Genomic DNA, 21391 nt, shown 5'->3' on the forward strand with positions numbered 1-21391 from the left:
ATAGCCACTCATTTATCACGGCATATCCAAACAGCCTTCTTACAAAGGATGGCATCCCTGTTTTCTCCCCAGTGTCATCCTGAGGTTTTTGAGTGATGGTGGTGTGTAGTGATTTTTTGGAGTTTCCATCACAATTATATAGTTCAGTCCTTTCAGGTATGATGGATTGGTGGAATTCTGTTGTCTGGCATGAAGGTGTGCTTTGGGAATGTAGTAAAGCCCCTCTGCATTTCTTGGTCACCTCTCCACAGTTGCCAGTTCTAAAATGTCATTTCTCTGCAATGGTTTTCCTACAGTGGTGGAACAAATTTCCCTCCCCATTTCAGGGGCAGGAAGGAAAGTAGGGGAATAACAATTGTATTTTCCAAGAGTTGATCTTTTCTAGCTGGAGAGAAGCAAGTGATTTGTTGAAGAGCACAGGAATCCCAGAGAAAGTGGTGTAAATCTTTTGAAACAGTTTAACAGCAAGGAGAATGTGAGTTGCTTCTTACTGAGACATTAATGTCAAGCTGGGTACAGTCCCAAGTTTACTTTTCTGGAAGGAAATTCTTTTGAAATTGATGAAGCCAACTCCAGAGTAACCTGAGAGTACAAAGTATGAGGGATGGAACCCTGTAACAAATCATTTACTTTACTTATTTTTTATTTTATTTTAGCTATATAGTAATTTATCCTTAAAATTCAATTATACTATTCAAACAACACTATAAATATTATATAGTTATATATAATAGATTACACTTACATTCAAGAAAACAGGTTTAAATATATATTATGAAACATGATCAGTGTGTGATTTCCTTGGCTGGTATTTCTGTATTTTAAAAGAAAAACTGTGTGGCAGTAATAAGTGAAAAAGTAATAATCTTACAATTTTTCCTTCTGCAAGGCTAAAGAAAAAAGGGGATGGACTGTGAATAGTGCTGGTTATCTGCTTGGTCCAAGTAAGTCCAAATGTTTTATATTACTTGAAGACAATCTGAAATAACAGAGAAGTAACATCCCGAGGTTTCTAAAGTTCACCGCATACTATACATGAGCATACATGCAATATCCCATACTAACTCTCATTCCCAGCTTGTGGCGGGTGACAGCACTAAATCACTCAGTTAGTGCTCTCTGGTGTTTATTGTAACCTATTTACAGTGGAGTGCTTTGCAGGAATTATGACTCTTATCACTGCGCTTGAATCATGAGAGTAAACCAATTTTATCTGAAAGCTCATCTTTCCGTTCCGAAGCCATGCCATTTACAGATAATATTAAATATACATACTAGTATCTCTGAATGTGGTTATCAACTTTCCTGGAATAAATATGCAAAACTAATACTATGCTGGAAAACTGTATCTTCTGCTTTGGAGTCCACATCTTTTTACTTTCCTTTGCTTACTGTTGTTGAGAAGATGATGTATTTTGGACTGTCTACAAACAACTGAGGCCCAGTCCAGCAAAGTTAATGAAAGGGCATCTGCTTTGCATGCTGAAGGTACTGGGTTCAGTCGCCAGCTAGGACTGGGAGAGAGCCCTGCCTGATCTCCTGATAAGTTGCAGCTAGCTATTGTAGACTATACTGAGCAAGAGGGGCTAATAATCAGACTCAATATTAAGCGGCTCCCTATGTTCCTAAATCCCACTGAGTGTACTCGAATAGGACTTTACCTAGATTGTGCCCATGATAAGTGCTTTATGTAGATACTATATTTCAGCTTGGGGAAATAATTTTGTTATCCATGAACAGGTAATTTTGGTAGAGAAGAGGGTAAAGCGATTGAAGTGGTTAGGTGCCAGGGGACAAAATTCACAGTAAGGTTCAAAAGTCTTTTACTTGGATAAATGCAAGAGAAAGGGTGTTCCCATGGTTGCTTTTTCCTCCAGTATTGATTCAGTTTGCTCACTCATTCCTGAGAATCCAGGCAGCCTTCTTCCAAATGATGGCATCTCTCTTTCCTCCCATCATGAAGTTTTAAAGTGCTGGTTTGTAGTGATTTTTTTAAAAATTATTTTTATTAAGTTTCCCATTTTAACAATCCAATCAAATCACATTGAATGTTCCAGATTATACAAATACATATCAAATAGTCCAAATATTCTGCCTAAATTATAATTTTTTTGCCTAAATTATAATTTTTTTGTTGAGACTTCCCATGCTTCAAGTTCGGGGAGGCTCTTGTTTGTAGTTATTTTTGTTTATCACCCTTTCCTTTAGTGTACAAGCAATTATCAGCTAAGCTTCTTTTAAAGCCAATATTTTTTAAAGCATTATCAAGACACTCATTCCAATTTCTAGCTGATTGTTTGAGCCCATAGATTGCTTTGTGTAACCTATATACAGAATTCTGTTTGCCTGCCTCAAATCTTGGTGCTTGATTCATAAAAAATTCTTCGTGCAGATTTAAGCTGTTTCAAGATAAGCTGTTTCAATATCAAAATGATTTACCTTAAACCCATGTTGTGCTGCAGTAGCTAGCAATAAACGTACACTTTCACTCCTTGCAGTAGGAGAAAAGGTTTCATCAAAACGTTCACCTTTTCTTTGCGTAAAGCCTCGTGCTACCAGCCTAGCTTTGTACTTAACACTACCATCTGCCAAGTGTTTTATTTTATACACCCATCTACAGTCCACTGTCTTTTTTCCTTCTGGCAATGGCTCAATAGTAAACACATTATGTTCTGCCGAATATTTCATTTCTGCTCTCATTGCATTTTCCCACTGTACTATTTCCTGGTGTGGTAACTTTAAAACCTCCTTATAATCATGAGGTTCTTTCTTCACATCAACAGTTTTAACTTCTTGTATAGTAAACCTTTCTGGAGGTACCCCCTTATTGCTTCTTTGTGATCTTCAAACTTGAACACTTTCATCTTGCTCAGGAGAAATTGGTTCAGCTTTAGGAGATTGTGTACTGGGACCCTCATCCCCTGATTCCTCATCACTATCACTTTCAGAACTTTCTTTAATTTGTGGCTTTTCCCCCTCAGATTTCACAAAATTATCTGTATCATCTGAAAATAAAACAACTTCTGAATTTCCATGTAAATGAGCCCAACCATCTTACTCATAAAACTCTGCATGTCTTGATATTACAACTCTGCCAAGCCCTAGTGCAAAACGATACACTTTTGACCAACTTTGATAACCAACAAATCTAAATCTCTTTGCCTTGGGAACTCCTTTCCTTCTCTGTCCTTTTGGGATGTGAACCCAAGCCCAACAACCAAAAGTTTTAACATGGTCCAAAAAAGGTTTTTTTCCATGAAGCAAAAAAATGAGGGGTATTGTTTATGGTAGAATGAAACAATCTGTTCTGTATGTAATTAGCACAGAGAATTGCTTCCCCCCAAAACTTCCTGGATAAGCCAGAATCACATAACATAGAATCTAGCATTGTTTGTAAAGACCTTATCTTGTGTTCTGCAACTGAATTTTCTTCGGGTGAAAAAGGACACAATTTATGGTGACTAATACCACGTTTTTTTCAACCATATATGGAGGGCTTCAGACATGAACTCGCCTCCACGGTCACTCTGCAGTTGAGTAACTTTGTAGGGAAACTGCCTTTCTATATAGTTGACTCAATTTTTAATCAGTTGACCAGTTTCACTTTTGTGTTTTAACAAGTATACCGGCTATAATCATCCACAAGAACCAGAAAAAACATTGCTCCTCCTTCAGATTCTGCAAATGGCCCACAAAGGTCTGGATGTAATAAAGCAAATGGCTTCTTGCTAATTCTACTACTTTCAGGGTAAGATCCCCACTTACTTTTAGACCTTGCAGGTATTGCAGTCCAGAAAAACTGAACATTTTTTTCATTTTAATTCCCTTACTTAATTCTGGCATTTTTGCAATACTGCGGAAATTGGCATGCCCCAAATGACCATGCCACAAATGCTGGCACTCATCATGCAAGGCTCTATTCCTGTTAGAGGGGGTTTTTTCTTCTGGTGGCAGACGACAGAACCACGGAACTGGTGTAAAACACTCAAACAAAGGTTTTATTACAGCTATACAAAACAACAAACAAAAAGCATGCAGGTGTTCTCTCTCTGCAGGCAAATTCAAACTGCAACTTCTCCTTTTGTAGTCATCACCAGTTGTACCTATCAGCCTAGAAAACCACTCCCAGAACTCACAGAAAAGGTTCTTAAAGTTACAGTCATCCTTTCTGTTTCTTTGCAGAATGACTCCTAACACTACCAGTAGATCACGATCGACCTGTTGGACATCCCTGGAACAGATCAACTGAAATTAATAGACCTAACCTAACTGTGCTCATTAAATTCAGTGGGTCGACTCTAAGTAAAGCTTAACTGAATACAGCCCAAGGTTCCCTTTCTACACATCTGTTAGTAACCTCCAGCTGCTTCACTCATAACGGAGCTGTATTTAACTAAGTGACATTTTCAGAATGCAAGCTTCACACCTTTGCTGCTTATTGGGTGTGTTCAATACACCTTTTCATAATTGCCCAATATGTTAGATTATAGCTATCCATCCGTATGTTGTAGAAATTACTTTCAAGGACACAAGAGGGGTGTCTTTACTTACAAGGGGTAAAGCATAATATAAGAGTTTTAAAAACAGTGCCTAAATACCTCTACTAAGAATGTTTTATTTGTTTGTGTTGGCTTCAGATAAACAGTGACTGAAGAGGCTGTGCAGACAGCCAAATCTCCATTCCATAGAAAGGAGATCTACTGATCAAAGTTCCGTTTTTTCTAAGGTTGGGTAATAGCCATAATCTGTTTCAGGTCGTGTTGCTCAGATCCTCAAGAAAATGTCCCGTGCAAAGGGGACAGAAGAGCCACCTGGGGAACGTAAGATGGCTTTTGGAGGTTATTCGTGTAAACTAACTGCAGTTTACTGTCAAAGCAAACTAACTGACAACTCGCTACTTAAAACCAAAGGAAGCAACAGTACAACTACATTTTCTTTTCTTTTTATAAAATTTATTGAACAATTTCCACAAATTTCAAAACAAATAATCAATTACATTGTTCCCCCATTTTTTCCTTATTACCCTCCCTATTCCTCCCTCCCTCCCTCCCTCCCCCTCCAGAGACTTCCCTCAGCTCCTCTCTCTGATTTGTATACCTATGTTATTCTCTGCATGTTAAAGAATGTACGTATCATTACTTAATCTATCATATGTTCATCTACTAAATTTGTGGATGTTTATTCAAAACCTGCCAAGGAGTCCAATTCCTTTTGTTGTTGTTTTAAGTAATTTGTAAAAAGTTCCCACTCTTCTCTGAAGTCAAAGTTGTCCTTCTCATGTAATTTATATGTCAATTTAGCCAATTCCACATAGTTCATCCGTTTTTCTTGCCACTGTTCTTTCATTGGGGTTTCTTCATTCTTCCATCCTTGTGCTAACAAGGCTCTTGCCGCTGTTGTAGCGTACATAAATAAGTTCTTTGTTTTTCTTGGCAGGTCTTGTCCTACAATCCCCAACAAAAATGCGTCTGGCTTTTTTACAAATGTCATTTTAAACATTTTTTCCAATTCATTATTTATCATTTCCCCCCCAAAATTAACCCCTCTACATTCCCACCACATATGGTAAAAAGTACCTTCTTTTTCTTTACATTTCCAACATATGTTTGATCCGGTTTTGTACATTTTTGCTATTTGTACTGGTGTAATATACCATCTGTACATCATTTTCATATAATTTTCTTTCAAAAGAGAACAATCTGTAAATTTCAAATTTACTTTCCACAATTTTTCCCAGCCCTCAAATTGTATGTTATGTCCTATATCCTGTGCCCATTTAATCATAACTGATTTAACCTCCTAATCTTTTGTCTCCCATTCTAGCAAAATACTATATGCTTTCTTCAACAGCTTCACTTCTTCTTCTATAACTTCCTTTTGAAATCTAGAAGTTGTATAACTAAACCCTTTCTTGCTATCTTCCTTATACATCTCACGTAATTGTCTGTAATGTAACCAACTCTGAAAATGTTCTTTAATTTCCTCATAGTCTTTTAATTTCCACTTTCCTTCTTGGTCCCTCAGTAAATCTCTGTATGTAGGCCACCTCCCCTTTTTGCCAAGTGGTTTGAGTAACGAAGCTTCAATTGGTGATAACCACCAGTGTGTTTTTTGTTCAATTAAGTCTTTACAGTACAACTACATTTTCTAAATTGGACACAATGAACCTAAGACTGCACCCAGATATGCTCAACTCTTTTAGTCACGGCTTTTCAGGAAAAGACAAACAAGGGCTTTGAATCAGAGATGGTTCAGGAGACGCCTTTCGAATTCCTTGCTAATGGCTCAGTTCCACATTTGGCTGAAGGGACACATAAAGTCATTGGGACGTGTTATACCAATAGCTGTACCACCACCACATCATCATCTATGACACTGTGGTGGTGCAGTTGTTTGCCAGTGATGCATTGGTTTACAGCTGGTGTGTCTGTTAAAGTGAAATGCTTCTTTCCATTCATTTGCTGTTCACCATCCCATCACGAAATGTCTTTCACGTTCTTGTTCAAAGCTGAAATCTTTTTACCTGGTGTGGTGACGTCTATGAATCTCAGGCTACTCTAGTAAGCATTACAGAATGAATGAAACCTCTCTCGTTTGTTAACAGGTGCAATTGACAAAGTTTTTAATTCCCAGCCTGGTCTAGCTGGTAAACGTGACATACAGCTTGAAGGAAATACAAAAGCAGGTAATGAAATGACCCCCTTCTCGTACTTACTGAGGAGTTTGTATCCCAGTGATATCTGAACAGCTGCCCACCAAACATCCTTTGGCACATTTCTAGATTCTAAAGAGAGCCTTTATTCCAAACTTTTACAGGGGGGGTCTGGGCAGGATTTCAGGAGTCTAGAGGTTTCGGCAAGGCCAGTCAATCAAGTGGTGTATGGATTGCATCACCCCTTTTTATTCTTAGTGCATTTGAAAATGAAATATTCTTTTTAAAAGATACTTTAAACTTGAGGAAAAGCTTCTTTCCACTGGAAACTGAGTGCCACTGATTACAGAAGCTGGTTAACATAAGTAGACCTATAACCAACATTGTCTCATCAGCCTGAGAGAAAAAAACAAACCCTTTATATCCTAATGTATATTATATTACTGCCAATATGTATCCCCTTCCTCACCTTAATTATTTTAAATGAACAGCAAATTTAATAATACCTAACTAATATTTTCTAGGTATTTTGGGAAGACCACTGACTGATGACAATGTTTTGCGTATGGTAATTGATTTTTTGACATACTTACACCTTAAAGGTTAGTAAACCTGTTTTCACTTCAAACCGTTTTGTAATATGAAAATTAACATAATCCTTACAGAGGATTGTAACCCATATTCCATGAGCAGCATTCCACTCAAGCAACAGGATTCCCACCCCCCTTTCCTTGTGTGCACTCCAGATCTGCTCCAAAGGCCCCCCCAACCCCAAGAATTTGCAGAAAATATTTGCAGAAAAACATAAAGAAAATATTTAGGGGCAAAACCAAAGGGGGGAAAAAGCTCCCAAAACTGAACAATGAGGAACTGGGTGTAAACAGAACACTAGGAGAGGGGGGCGGAGTAACCTGGAAGAGGCACACCTGGCTGGCTTTTGGATGTTCAGGCAGTCATTATGGCCGGGAATTCCTTTGCTTAAGTTTGGTTGGTGTACCAACTGCATCCTTTCCTGGAAAAAGCAGATCTGGCTACTGCTGGTTATTACCCACATAGCTTTGCATGGACATTTGAACCTGTCCACTGGCAGAGGTGAGAACATGAGTAGAGCCCAGCATGATCAGGCCAAAGCCTCATCCTCTTCCCAGATGCCTCTGGGAAGCCTGCAAGCAGGACCCGAGTCTCCCTCTTCTGATTCAGAGCAATTCATATTCAGAGGCGTGCTGCTTCTGACAGTGGAGGTAGGACATAGCCAATAGCCCACTGACAGCTTTATCCTCCATGAATTGTCTATTCCTCTTTTAAAGCCATCCAAGTTTCTCTCACTTCACCTGGTGAGAGAAAACTTTGCAGCTCAACTATGCACTGTGTGAAGAGGTACAGTGGTACCTCAGTTCTCGAATGTAATCCATTCCGGAAGACCGTTCGAGTTCCGAAACATTTGAAAACCAAGGCGCAAAGGGCTGTCTGCAGATTCAGTTGAGAAAACTGAAAAACACGCAGTGGAGGAAGCCGTTCGACTTCCGAGGCGCATTAGGAAACGGAAGCATCCACTTCCAGGTTTTTGGCGTTCAGGTTCCGAAACGTTCGTCAAGGGAGACGTTCGAGAACCGAGGTGCCACTGTAGTATCTACTGTCTATCCTATCTCTTCCAACTTTCAGCTTCATTACATGCCCCTGAGTTCTAGTATTATGAGGGAGAAAAACTTCTCCCTGCCTTGTTTCTCCACATCATGCCTAATCTTATACATCTCAGTCATGTGCCCCCTTTCTAGCTGTTTCTCTAAACCAGAAAAGGCCCAAATGTTGTAACCTTTCCTCATGGGGCAGTTGCTCCATCCCATTGATCTCCCTGGTTTGGTTGGACGTAGAACAAGGCCTTCTTTTTGGAGTATTCTAACTCTGGAACAAACAAAGCTGTTGTTTCTTACACACACTTTCTCAGTGCTGAATGGCTTCTTAATTATTACAGGAAAATTGCAGGTGAAATAAATGGGGTTTTGCATCTTTCCAGAATTTCTTTCGGCTTTTAGGCAGTGTGATTTTTTTCCCCTACAAAGGGAGCCATATAGGTAGAAAATTATTCGTACAAGGAGAGAATAATAACGGCAAGATGAAAGGCAGGCACTGTAATTGCAAATCGGATGGTAGTGCTTCTGTCAATGAAGGGACCTTTGAGTCAAAGCCACACAATGCTTTCTCAATAAGGGAAGAAAAGCACATTCATTGACAGGTGAAAATGTTCATAGATGACCAGTCTCATGCAACAGTGCAAGAAGAGAAGCATATTTAGAATTTGCCATGTATTTAAGCAAGGGAAGCTGTGGTCCTCCAGGTGTTGTTAGACTGCAACTCCACTCAGTTCCAGCCACCTAGGTCAATATGATGGAAGCAACACTTTGAAAACCAAAGGTTAGCTGCCTCTATGTTAGAACATAGGTTTCCCATCACTGATTTGAACCCCAACACATGCCTAAATCAAAATTACATCCATACATAATTACAAACAGTTGAATGAAAACCATAAGAAAGGAATGACGTATTGTTTTTATTTCTTTTTGGAGGTGTTAAGTGAGTTTGAGTGCCTTGACTTGTATAATAATTGCTTTGGAAGTGAACTGTAGTTTTATAGATTTGTCTCCGAGCACTTACTGTTTCCTGTCTTTCACAAGCATATACTTCTAATTTTTATTTATTTTTCAGAAGCTGGGGTTCTTGATGACATACCTGCAACACTTTCTTCAGAAGAAACAAATCAGTCTTGAAAGAGAACGTATTTATACTCTGTGTTATAAATTCCCAACATCTAATCAGAACTTTGAACAAAATATGGCATTGTATTCATCTTGTACGTTCTTCCTCATTGTCAACTTCTTTTTGTCTTTTCTTTCTTTGGTGATGTTACATTGTAAAAAAAAAAATCACTGATAAAAAATTACTTTCGATAAATGACATAATAAAAAAATAGCAGCTGTTGCTTGTTTTACTTGTCCTAGAATACTTTGATGCTTCTGCATAAGGTTATAATCAAGGGGGCTTCAGTCCTGGTTAGAGATCTGTTTCCTTTGAAAGGTGCTGTGAGGGTTTGATTAGCTGCTTGTGCGTGAAAACGTGCTCCCTCAGAGTTTGTGCGCCCCCACAAACCTCCGTGTGTGACGGAGCTCCTCAGACATGTCTGCTCTAGTCACTAGTAGAGTCCGACAGTGGCTGCCTGCGGAAGCGTTTCCAGCAAAGAAGTTCCTTAACGGAAACGTGTCTCCTGGACTCACGGCGTGACAGTTTCCTGCGAGGTATGGGTCTCCCTATGGGAGACTCCGATACCTCCCCACTGTTCTCGCTGGAAGCCTCCCTGAGCCCTCCCTCCTGCTCGCATTCCCTCAGAGACCCACTCCTCCCCCTGCTGGTCCCTGCTTCAGCAGTTGAGTCTCTTTCATCCTGCCTGAGTCCCTCCACCACCTGATGCTCTGATGGCAGTTCCCTGACATCCACTTCCCCTCCAGGGCCCCCCTCACCCCCTCCCAATTCCTCCCCCCTGGGAGGTGAAGGGCTAAAACCCCGAAACGAATCTTCCTCATCTTCTGACGTCTCGAACAATTCTCTCCATCGATCGTCGTCCTGGCCAGCTGAATCCTCCTCCTCTTCAGAATCTGGGAACCCCTCCAACTCCTCTTCCTCGTCGGTGGTGGCAAAGTATTCCCTTCGGAACCTCGCTACAGGCTGAGGTTTACGTGGGAACCTCTGATGAAAAGTCTCTATTAAAACCTCGTCATTGACATCCTCTGCCCTAACCCAGGTGTTTTCCGACTCCGGTTCCCCTTCCCACATTACCAAATACTCTACTTGATCTCCCTTCCACCTGGAATCGAGGATCTCCGCTACATGGTAGCTGTGTTCCTTCTCCTCCATTGCTGGTCCCCTAGTGACCCTCCCCTCACTGTCTCCTCTATACGGTGACAGCAACGACCTGTGAAAAACTGGGTGCAGCTTCATGTGGTTCGGTAACCGGAGCCTGAAAGCCACTGGATTGACCTGCTGTATGACTTCAAACGGACCCAGCCTTTTGGGTCTTAATTTCTTACAACCTCCTTTGAATGGCAACCCTTGGGTTGACAGCCACACCTGGTCCCCCACCCTGATGCTTTCACCTTCCCTTCTGTTTTTGTCTGCTTGCCTCTTATATTCCTCCTTAGCCCTGTTTAAGTTGAGTTGGAGCTGGCGATGGATCGCTTCCATTTCTTCCACGAACTGTTCTGCAGCTGGAACGCTCCAGTTCTCCCCCTCCCCCCCTGGGAAGGCTCTGGGATGGCACCCGTGATTAGCCAAAAAGGGGCTCATCCCCGTGGACACGTTCTCTGCATTGTTGTAGGCAAATTCTGTCAACGCCAGCTTCTCCACCCAATCATTCTCTCTGTCATTAACATAACACCTCAAATATTGTTGGAGAACCCCATTTGCTCTTTCCGCCTGCCCGTTGGTTTCAGGATGACGGGCCGTTGAGAAATTAACCTCTACATGCAGTAAGCTCATGAGCTTCCTCCAGAACCTGGAAGTAAATTGTTTCCCTCGGTCTGAAACCACCCTCAAGGGGGCGCCATGCAACCTAAACACATTCTCTACAAACAATTTGGCGGTTTCGGACTTCCGGAGGCGGCGCGCTCAGCAATGGCGGTCCTCTTCAGTTGCTGAAGAGGGGCTCCGCGGAAAAGGGTCGTGCGCTGCGGCACAGCGACGACCCATGAAGAAAAACCACTGGTAGAGTGAGCCAGTGGCCGTGGGATTCGGCGGGCACCAGGAGCGACCTCCGAAACGCAGAAGGGACCCCGTAAGGGGTTTCGGAACGTGAAGGGGGTAGCGGTGCTGTGGATCCATCGCTCTTTCCGCGGAAGTGAAGCCGCGCGGCTGCTGCTGATCAGCGCTGACCTTTCTTCCTTCAACAATCGAACTGAAACAACTTACTCGTGAGTAGGAAATTTGAAGCTTTGTACGAACTAAATTTGGAGAAATTTGGCTGAAAGCGGGAGACGCTAAAAAGGAAGTCAGTCTCCCGGCTCTGTTTAAAGTATTGAGCAAAGCCCCTTTAAAGCTGAAGCGCTGAAAGGAATCTTAAAAGAGTTGGAATTTATCTGCAAATTCGACCTTGATTGATTAAAAGTTAAAGAAAGGACATAACAGTTTTATAAGTGACAATTTTATGTTCCTCTTTCTTTTACCTTGTGGATTACAAATTTTTGAAACCCTGTTCTCGGTCTGACTGGATACAAGTAACATCGGTCTGCAGTAACTGTAGACAAAGTTAGAAGCAACATTGGGCTACTTTGTAACCGGGAAAAGGAACTGTTGCAAGCACCTTGGTAAAGAACTTTTATTCTCTGCAGTTTAAGCTTAAGGAGAGGGGCTCCCCCCCCTTGTTTTGGATAATATTTTTCTTTTGTGTGTAAAGGGAACTTTTGGTGGAAATTTCCTATCCTTCTCCCTAATTTTTAGGGAGCTCCCCCTGCTGGATTGTGGATTTAATAGTATTTGAGAACTGCTACTAGTCTTGGAATTTTCCTGCCCGGATGTTTATTTTTTCTGGAATTAATTTTCCCATGGGATTTACAATTTGACCTTGATACTGGGACAGCTGTGGAATGAGTGGCACAGCAAAAACAAGGGCTGCAGAAAGAAAAAAAGCAAAACAAACTGAACTTTTGCAATTAACTCTGCCTGTGCAGCCACGCAGATCATCTGTCCCAATTGTGACAGGCCTGCAGGAAGGACAAGCTATACAGCCTACTCTTGGAGAGATGGCTGCTGGAGGGATAGACTCCGTATCTAAAGAAATATTGGAGCAGTTGGCAGCACTGAACAAGAAAGCGGATGAACAAGCACTTAGGTTTGATGAACAAGCTGCTAAACTTGACCAGGTAACAGCCTCAATTAACAAATTGACAGACCAAGTTTCTAAAAACTCTCAGGCCATAGATAATATTGAAAAGACTGCAACAGAAAATCGGAAACTGGCACAGGAAGCAAATACAAAAGCAGACGAAAATAAAAAGAGGATAGAGGAATTAAGAGGCGAAGTCAGACCACTGAGTAGACAGGTGACTGAACAACAAGTGTACCTGTCCCTTGCAGAGCTGAAAAATAGGGAAAATAACCTCAGAATTAGAAACATTCCAGAATCAGAAAAGGAGGATTTGATTGGATTTTTGACAACAGAATTATCCAAATTCTGGGGTGTGGCAGAGGAAAAAGACTTTAAAATTGTCACCGCTTTCAGACTAGGAAGAGTGGCTAGGAAGGATAAACCAAGAGATTGCCTGATCATTTTCAGATCTAGGCAAGAAAAAGAAACCATACTCGGCTTGCATTTTAAAAATCCATTGGTGATCCAGGGAAAAAAGGCAGAAATTTTTAGAGATATACCAAAACAACTTCTGGACTTAAGAGCCACATATAAAGACCTAGCAAGCTTACTGAGAAACAACACAATCCCATACAGGTGGGAATTCCCTCAAGGATTATCTTTTACCTTGAAAGGGGTGAGGGTAAGAATCAGAACAGCAGAGGAGCAAGAAAAGTTCCTAAACGACCACGGGGAAGACCTTCGGAAAGGAATAGCAGGTGCCTGGCCACCTCCTCCGCCTGGATTGAATCCGGTTCCACCTCCAGACAAAAACGAAAAAGGAGACACCCCAGCAGGTAAATAATTGGTCCAAGATGTCTCTACAGCTTCTCAGTTGGAACATTAATGGCGCAAATTCTCCCGAAAGAAGGAAAAAGATTTTTCATATTTTGAGAAAAGAACAATTAGACATTATTTGCCTTCAAGAAACGCATGTGACTAGGCTCCATAGGAGAGTATTAATTAACAAGAGACTAGGCCAAGAATTTATCTCATCAGATAAGGTAAAAAAAAGAGGAGTAGTGATTTATGCAAAGGAGACTCTAGCACCAAAATTGATCTTTAAAGATGAACAAGGAAGAATTTTGGCGATTGAAATTCAAGCACAAGGAGAGAAATTTTTGATTGTAGGAATTTATGCACCAAACGATGGGAAATCGGAATTTTATAAGAAGCTACATGAGACAATGTTGGACTATATTGACTATACTAACATCATCCTGATGGGTGATATGAATGGAGTTGTCTCCACACATATGGATAAGTCTCAAAATCAGAACTTGACCAAAGATGGCAGACTCCCAAAGACTTTTTTTGAACTTACAGACAATATGGACTTGATTGACATCTGGAGAACAAAGAACCCTCTAGGTAAAGAGGGAACTTTTTTCTCTGAGGCCCATCTTTCGTGGACAAGAATCGACCAGATTTGGACATCTAGAGGACTGGCACCTAAGACAAAAAAAGTCGAGATCTGCCCTAAAACTTGCTCTGACCACAACGCTTTGAAAATAGATTTAAGACTGGCACCAGCTGGATCCTTCAGATGGAGAATGAATGACTATTTGTTTAGAGATCAGGAGATTGTGAAGAAGGCCCAAAAAACGCTGAAAGATTACTTCGAAATAAATTTGAATACTTTGGTGGAAAAGAAAACAATCTGGGACGCAAGTAAAGCTGTGATGAGAGGATTTCTGATACAGCAGAACTCTATCAAGAAAAAACTCTGGAATGGTAAAAAGGATAAGATCTTGGAGAAGATAAGAGATGGCGAGAAAAAGTTGAGACTAAACCCAAAATCAAAAGAAGTTTTAAGAGAAATAAAATTCCATCAAGCACAATATGCAAAATTGATAAATCAAGAAGTTGAATGGAAAATTAAACAAATGAAACAAAGATCATTCGAATCGGCAAATAAATGTGGGAAGCTGCTGGCATGGCAGCTGAAAAAGAGACAAAAGTTGAACTTTGTTACCAATCTAGAGGTTGAGGGAGAATGTATTCAGAAACCAGAAGATATTAGAAAGTGCTTCCAGAGATATTTTAGAAAATTGTTTACTCAAGGACCCCAAGTGGAGACTGAGATAGATAATTTTCTAGGAAGTTATGGCCTCCAAAAATTAACACAAGACAAGCAAACAGCCCTGAATTACAAAATAACACAACAGGAGATTGAAAGTGCCATTCAGAACATGCAATTAGGCAAATCTCCAGGTCCAGATGGGCTTACCTCCAAATACTACAAGACATTGAAGGAATATTTGGTTCAGCCATTAATGGAGGTATGTAACCAAATTATGGAAGGAAAGGGGGCACCCGAATCGTGGAAAGAGGCATTCATCACCTTGATTCCTAAATTGGAATCTGAAAAGACTCAACTCAGGAATTATCGCCCTATCTCACTCCTAAATGTGGATTACAAAATTTTTGCTAACATTTTGGCAAACAGATTGAAAAAAGTCTTGAATGAAGTAATTCATAAAGACCAAGCAGGCTTTCTCCCTGGCAGGCATATGTCTGACAACACTAGGAATATCATTGATGTTTTGGAGTTATTACAGACAAATCTGAACACGAAGGCAGCTTTGATATTTATAGATGCCGAGAAAGCCTTTGATAACATATCTTGGAAATTTATGAAGAAAAATTTGGAAGGGATGGGAGTGGGAAGGGCGTTCCAAAATGGTATTGAAGCAATCTATTCAGAGCAAAAAGCTAAATTGATAGTAAACAACGTGGTGACTGAGGAGTTTAAAATTGAAAAAGGGACACGACAGGGGTGCCCCTTATCACCCTTGTTATTTATTTCTGTCCTGGAGGTGTTGCTGAACATGATTAGGAAGGACCAGCGGGTGGAAGGAATACAGGTCGGGGAAAAACAATACAAATTGAAGGCCTTTGCAGATGACCTGGTTTTGACATTACAGGAGCCAGAAGCTAGTACAAAAAGAGCCTTAGAACTAATTTCTGAATTTGGTCGGGTGGCGGGATTTAAGCTGAACAAACAAAAAACCAAGGTTTTGGCTAAAAACTTGACACCTTCAGAAATAGATGGGTTTCAGAAGGAAACAGAATTAAATGTTGTTCCAAAAGTGAAATACCTGGGGGTTAACCTGACTGGGAGAAATTTGAATTTGTTTAAAGATAATTATGAAAAATGTTGGTCGGAAATCAAAAAGGATTTAGAAACATGGTCGAGACTGAGACTTACCTTGTCGGGCAGAATAGCTGCAGTCAAAATGAATGTATTGCCAAGAATGTTGTTTCTGTTTCAAACCCTTCAGATCGTGGACAGAGTGGAATGTTTTGGAAAGTGGCAGAGGGACATTGCGAAGTTTGTCTGGCAGGGCAAAAAGCCCCGAATAAAATTTAAAATATTAACAGATGCAAAGGAAAGAGGGGGGTTTGCCCTGCCGGACCTAAGACTGTACTATGAAGCTGCATCCCTCTGCTGGTTGAAAGATTGGTTTTTGTTAGAAAACACTGATGTCCTAGATCTGGAAGGGCATAGCAATGCTTTTGGTTGGCATGCATATCTCTGGTACGACAAGGCAAAGTCTCATAAACTGTTTAAAAACCATATTGTCAGGAAAGCTCTACTTATTGTCTGGACTAAATACAAAGACTTATTCGAAAGTAAGACTCCGAGGTGGTTATCACCGGTAGAGGCTAAGGCCGTAAAATTTCGTAATATGGAGACTGGCTGGTTGAAATATTGTGAGATAATTGAAAGAGATGGTGACACTTGGAGGTTGCAGAGTTTCGAAAAACTGAAAGGAAAGGTGCGAGATTGGTTTCATTATGCCCAAATTTTAGAGACTTTTAAAAAAGACAAAAAAATTGGTTTCCAGGTGGAAAAATCAAAATTAGAGACAGAATTACTTGAACCTAAGACGAAAGTGCTTTCAAGAATGTATAATTTGCTGCTTAAGTGGAACACTCAAGATGAGATAGTTAAATCAGCTATGATAAAATGGGCACAAGACATCGGGTACAACATTATGTCTGAAGACTGGGAAAGGTTATGGACCACCGGTATGAAATTTACGGCATGTACTGCCTTAAAGGAAAACATCATGAAAATGGTATACAGGTGGTACATGACCCCAGTCAAACTTGCAAAGATATATCATTTGTCTGACAATAAATGTTGGAAATGTAAGGAAGCTGAGGGAACCTTTTTTCACCTCTGGTGGGCATGCCCGAGGGTGAAGGCCTTCTGGGAAATGATCTATAACGAGTTGAAAAAGGTGTTTAAATACACCTTTCACAAGAAACCAGAGGCCTTCCTCCTGGGCATTGTGGGCCAGAGAGTGTTAAAAAAAGATAGAACTTTCTTTCTATATGCAACCACAGCAGCAAGAATTCTTATAGCTAAACACTGGAAGGCACAGGAGTTACCCACGCTGGAAGAATGGCACTTGCAGCTGATGGACTATATGGAATTAGCTGAAATGACAGCCAGAATCCGAGACCTGGGAGAAGACGCCGTGGAAGAGGACTGGAAGAAATTTAAGGACTATTTACAAAAATATTATAAGCTATATGAATGTTGAGAATTTGCTAAATGTTCTGGAAAAACATGCTTCAGTATTGAATTTGGTAAATGTTGAAAATTAAGTTAAGATTTCGAAATGTATAAATTGTGGACTATATAACTAAAGGAAAACACAAAAACATATGAAATAAGGTATTAATTTGCTGTTTATTTTTATTGTAAAGAAAACAGGGGATGGGGGACATGGGGAAGTCTGATCGATCATGAAAATGGATGTGAAAAATGTGAATCTTTTCTTTTTTTTCTCTTATAACTTCTTTTCTTTTCTGTAAAACTGCTTTTGATGTGCTATGGATGATATACCTTTCTTTTACCCTGGAAAAAAGCAATAAAACTTTATTAAAAAAAAAAAACAATTTGGCGGTTTCTTCTGCTGTAACCGCATGTGAGCAGGCTATGAAGTGGGCCATTTTAGTTAACAGGTCTACTACAACCATGATGGCTGTTTTCCCTCTAGACCTTGGCAGATCAGTCATGAAATCTATTGCCACTGCTTCCCACGGTCTCTCAGGTGTGGGCAGTGGTTCTAATAAACCAGCCGGCGCCTGCCTCTCCCCCTTGGCTCTTTGGCATTGTTCACACCCTCTCACATACTCCCGCACATCTTCCCTGACCTTGGGCCACCAAAATTCCCTGGTAACCAGCCACATGGTTTTGTGTTGCCCAAAGTGCCCTGCTGTGGGGCTATCGTGCAGCTGCTTGAGTACTTTCTCCCTCAATTCCCCTTGCCCCACCAAAGTCGCCCCACACACCCAGCGGTCCTCTGGAATGATATGGGTTTCTTCGGGTGCTCCCTCCCCCTCCAAATATTCAGGTTTGCGTGAGAGAGCGTCCGCCCTAACATTCTCTGGGCCTGGCACATAACAAATCTCAAAGTTAAATTTGGAGAACTCTTGGGCCCATCTCAACTGCCTTTGGTTGAGCACTCGCGCCGTTCTCCAGTACTCTAGATTTTTATGGTCCGTGCACACTTGCACTTTATGTTGTGCACCAACTAGCAGATGCCTCCATCTCCGGAACGCCTCATGAATAGCAAGCAGTTCTCGGTCGTACACCGTGTAGTTCCTCTCGGATTTGTTCAGCTTCCGCGAGAAGAAGGCACACGGACGCCACTCCGACTCCTCCTTCCCCGGCTGCAGAAGAAGCACCGCCCCTATGGCTCTGTCAGATGCGTCTGTTTCAACCCTTAGCTTCTTTCGTAAATCCACATGCAGAAGTTGTTCTTCAGAGGCGAAGGCCCTTTTCAGTTCCTCAAACGCTCGCTCCGCCTCCGCCGTCCATACAAACTTCTTCTTACTGCTGAGACAGTCAGTGATGGGCGCCGTCAGATGGGCGAAGTTGCGGATGAACTTACGATAAAAGTTTCCAAACCCTAGGAACCTCTGCACATCCTTCTTGGTTTTGGGTGTTTTCCATTCCAGCACTGCCTGTACCTTGCCGGGATCCATGGCCAATCCCTTGTCTGACAGGCGGTACCCCAGGAATTCCACCTCCTTGGTATGGAACCGACACTTCTCCAGTTTGACCCACAGCCTGTTGGCTTGCAGTCTGCTCAACACTTCTCTGACGTCTCTCACATGTTGCTCCTCATTCTCAGAATACACCAACACATCATCTAGAAAGGCAACGCAATTCTTGTAGAGCAAAGGGCCCAGCACGTGGTTCATAAAAGATTGAAAACACGCGGAGCCTGCTTGTAATCCAAATGGCATAACGAGGTATTCAAACGCCCCCAAAGGGGTAAACATGGTGGTTTTCCATTCATCCCCTTTCCTTATGCGTATCAGGTTGTACGCCCCCCTTAGATCCAGCTTTGTGAAAATCTTTCCCTTCCTCACCATGGTCAAAATATCATCAATTCTGGGCATAGGGAACGCCACCGGTTCAGTCACTGCATTCAGCCGCCTAAAATCACATACAAGTCTCGGCTTGTCCGCATTTTTTTTGTCCACAAAGAACACTGGGCTCCCCCCTGCTGCTTTGGACTCTCTGATGAAGCCTCTCTTCAGGTTCTTGTCAATGAACCCTCGCAACTCCTGCATTTCCCTGTCTGACATGGCATACAACTTGCCCACGGGAAGCTGTGCTCCAGGGAGTAAATTGATCTGACAATCAAAGGGTCTATGAGGTGGTAGTTGGTCAGCTTCCTTCTCACTGAACACGTCGCTGAGATCTGCATACTGTGGTGGTACCTTCACCTTCCCCATTACTTCAGTCCCTGCTAGGGTGGCTTGGGCCCCTACTGAACCCTTCTCCCCTTTGCAGTGTTCTAGGCAATGTGCTGAACCAAAGGACACCACTCTTTGATGCCAGCCAACCAGCGGATCATGTAGAGCTAGCCAGCTCATTCCCAAAATAATGGGAGCGCCTCCCAGGGTGGCCACATTAAACGCTATCAGTTCTGTGTGCCTTGCCACCCTCATTATCATTGGGACAGTCTGCAAGCGGACTCCTCCTCCCAACAACTCCCTGCCATCAATCGTGGTCACCTGCAGGGGGTTGCTTAAAGGGATGGTCTGTATCTGGTGTTCAGCAGCAAACTCCTTGCTCATAAAATTGCAGGAGCTGCCTGAGTCCAATAGCGCCTTTATTTTTAGGGGGTGCCCATTCTGCAGCTCTAGCGACACTTCAATCACTAGAGCAGGTCGAGGAGCTTCTGGCACGGGCACTTTCACTGCTCTTTGGCCTGGCTGCAGTGCCCCAATTGTGGCAACCAGGCGTTGGCTTTTACCTGCTCCGCTCCCCCTTCTTCTCCCCCCTCAACAGCTCCCACCATCCCTTGCCATTCCTTCCTCTGGGGGCAGACTCTGGCAAAGTGGCCTGGCTGTTGGCAGAGATAGCATTTCCGGGGGCCCTTTCCCTCCTTCTTAGCTCCCTCGCTGGTTTTTGAAAATGCGCGCGCGCGCGCTGTTCCGATTTCCATCGGCTCTGCCGGCGGGAAAGCTGGCTCAGGAATGTCTGGAATGCGGAACTCCTTCCAACGTTCCCCTCTCCCTTCCCGCCTCTCCAAGGCTCTTGCCTCCTGCCGCGCTCCTATGGTCAGCGCAGATTTGGTCAGCTGATCCATAGACTCCGCCCTGGGGCTCCGTGCCAGCTCGTCTTTCACCCCCGAAGAAAGACCTTCTTCAAATAGCATTTGAACGGGTGCCGCCGATAAATCCCAACTCAGTCTGTGAATCAGCATGGTAAACTCAGTCCAATATTCACGGACAGATCGACTCCCCTGCTTACAAGCCATTAGCTGTCTGCGCACCACCCCTTCCTCAATATCGCTGGAAAACATGATATCCATTGCACGAAAGAACTTCATTGTGTCCTTTAGTATGTCATTGTGCGTTGCCATTAGGGGTCGAACCCAGTCTCTAGCCCCTTTCTCAAGATGCCCAATTACAAAAGCAACTCGCGATTCCTCATCAGGGAACTCATCGAACTGCACATTAAGGGCATATTGCATCTCTGTCCTAAAAGCATGGTAGTCCTTGGGGTCCCCCCCAAATTTCTGCACCAATCCTGGTACCTTTCTGGGGAATTGAGTGGCTCTCCCCTTCTTGTCTGCATCCTGAGCCCTTCTCTCCTCCAGCCTCGCCGTCTGCAGGGCCAGTTGAACCTCCAACGCTCGGTATCTATCTTCCAAGCTTGGACCAGCTCCAGCCCCTGCTCCTCCGGTTCCGGTTGGTTCGCTCATGATGCCTTCTCTTGCACAGGCAGCGTACAAAGACTGTCGGACTGCTGTGAGGGTTTGATTAGCTGCTTGTGCGTGAAAACGTGCTCCCTCAGAGTTTGTGCGCCCCCACAAACCTCCGTGTGTGACGGAGCTCCTCAGACATGTCTGCTCTAGTCACTAGTAGAGTCCGACAGTGGCTGCCTGCGGAAGCGTTTCCAGCAAAGAAGTTCCTTAACGGAAACGCGTCTCCTGGACTCACGGCGTGACAGTTTCCTGCGAGGTATGGGTCTCCCTATGGGAGACTCCGATACCTCCCCACTGTTCTCGCTGGAAGCCTCCCTGAGCCCTCCCTCCTGCTCGCATTCCCTCAGAGACCCACTCCTCCCCCTGCTGGTCCCTGCTTCAGCAGTTGAGTCTCTTTCATCCTGCCTGAGTCCCTCCACCACCTGATGCTCTGATGGCAGTTCCCTGACATCCGGCGATAGGGGAACTCACTCAGTGTGACCCCCAAAAAATCTCTTTTATTGTACACAGCAAAAGCAGCAAAAACAATGATTTCAAACAATGCTGGTCCTCTCTAGATCTCTTCCCAAGACCCTCATGCAGTAGGCCAGTGGATGGAAATTG

The 21391-nt window shown here is 42.7% G+C and overlaps 1 protein-coding gene across 1 annotated transcript in view; it reads left to right on the plus strand.

Moving 5' to 3' along the window:
- Nucleotides 1-9620, plus strand: part of GAL (galanin and GMAP prepropeptide) — a gene marked incomplete at its 5' end in the record, with an annotated part of 10656 nt that extends 1036 nt beyond the window's left edge. Inside the window, 5 exons of the mRNA XM_081175351.1 lie at nucleotides 414-475; nucleotides 890-944; nucleotides 6605-6685; nucleotides 7177-7254; nucleotides 9356-9620. Coding sequence (XP_081031477.1) covers nucleotides 414-475; nucleotides 890-944; nucleotides 6605-6685; nucleotides 7177-7254; nucleotides 9356-9417 — 338 coding nt within the window. The 3' untranslated portion in view covers nucleotides 9418-9620. The remainder of the gene's footprint in view (nucleotides 1-413; nucleotides 476-889; nucleotides 945-6604; nucleotides 6686-7176; nucleotides 7255-9355) is intronic.
- Nucleotides 9621-21391: the final 11771 nt, after the last annotated feature.

Source organism: Podarcis bocagei (genome assembly GCF_964188305.1).
Source record: "Podarcis bocagei genome assembly, chromosome: 1".
In the NCBI taxonomy this organism is placed as follows: Eukaryota; Metazoa; Chordata; class Lepidosauria; order Squamata; family Lacertidae; genus Podarcis; species Podarcis bocagei.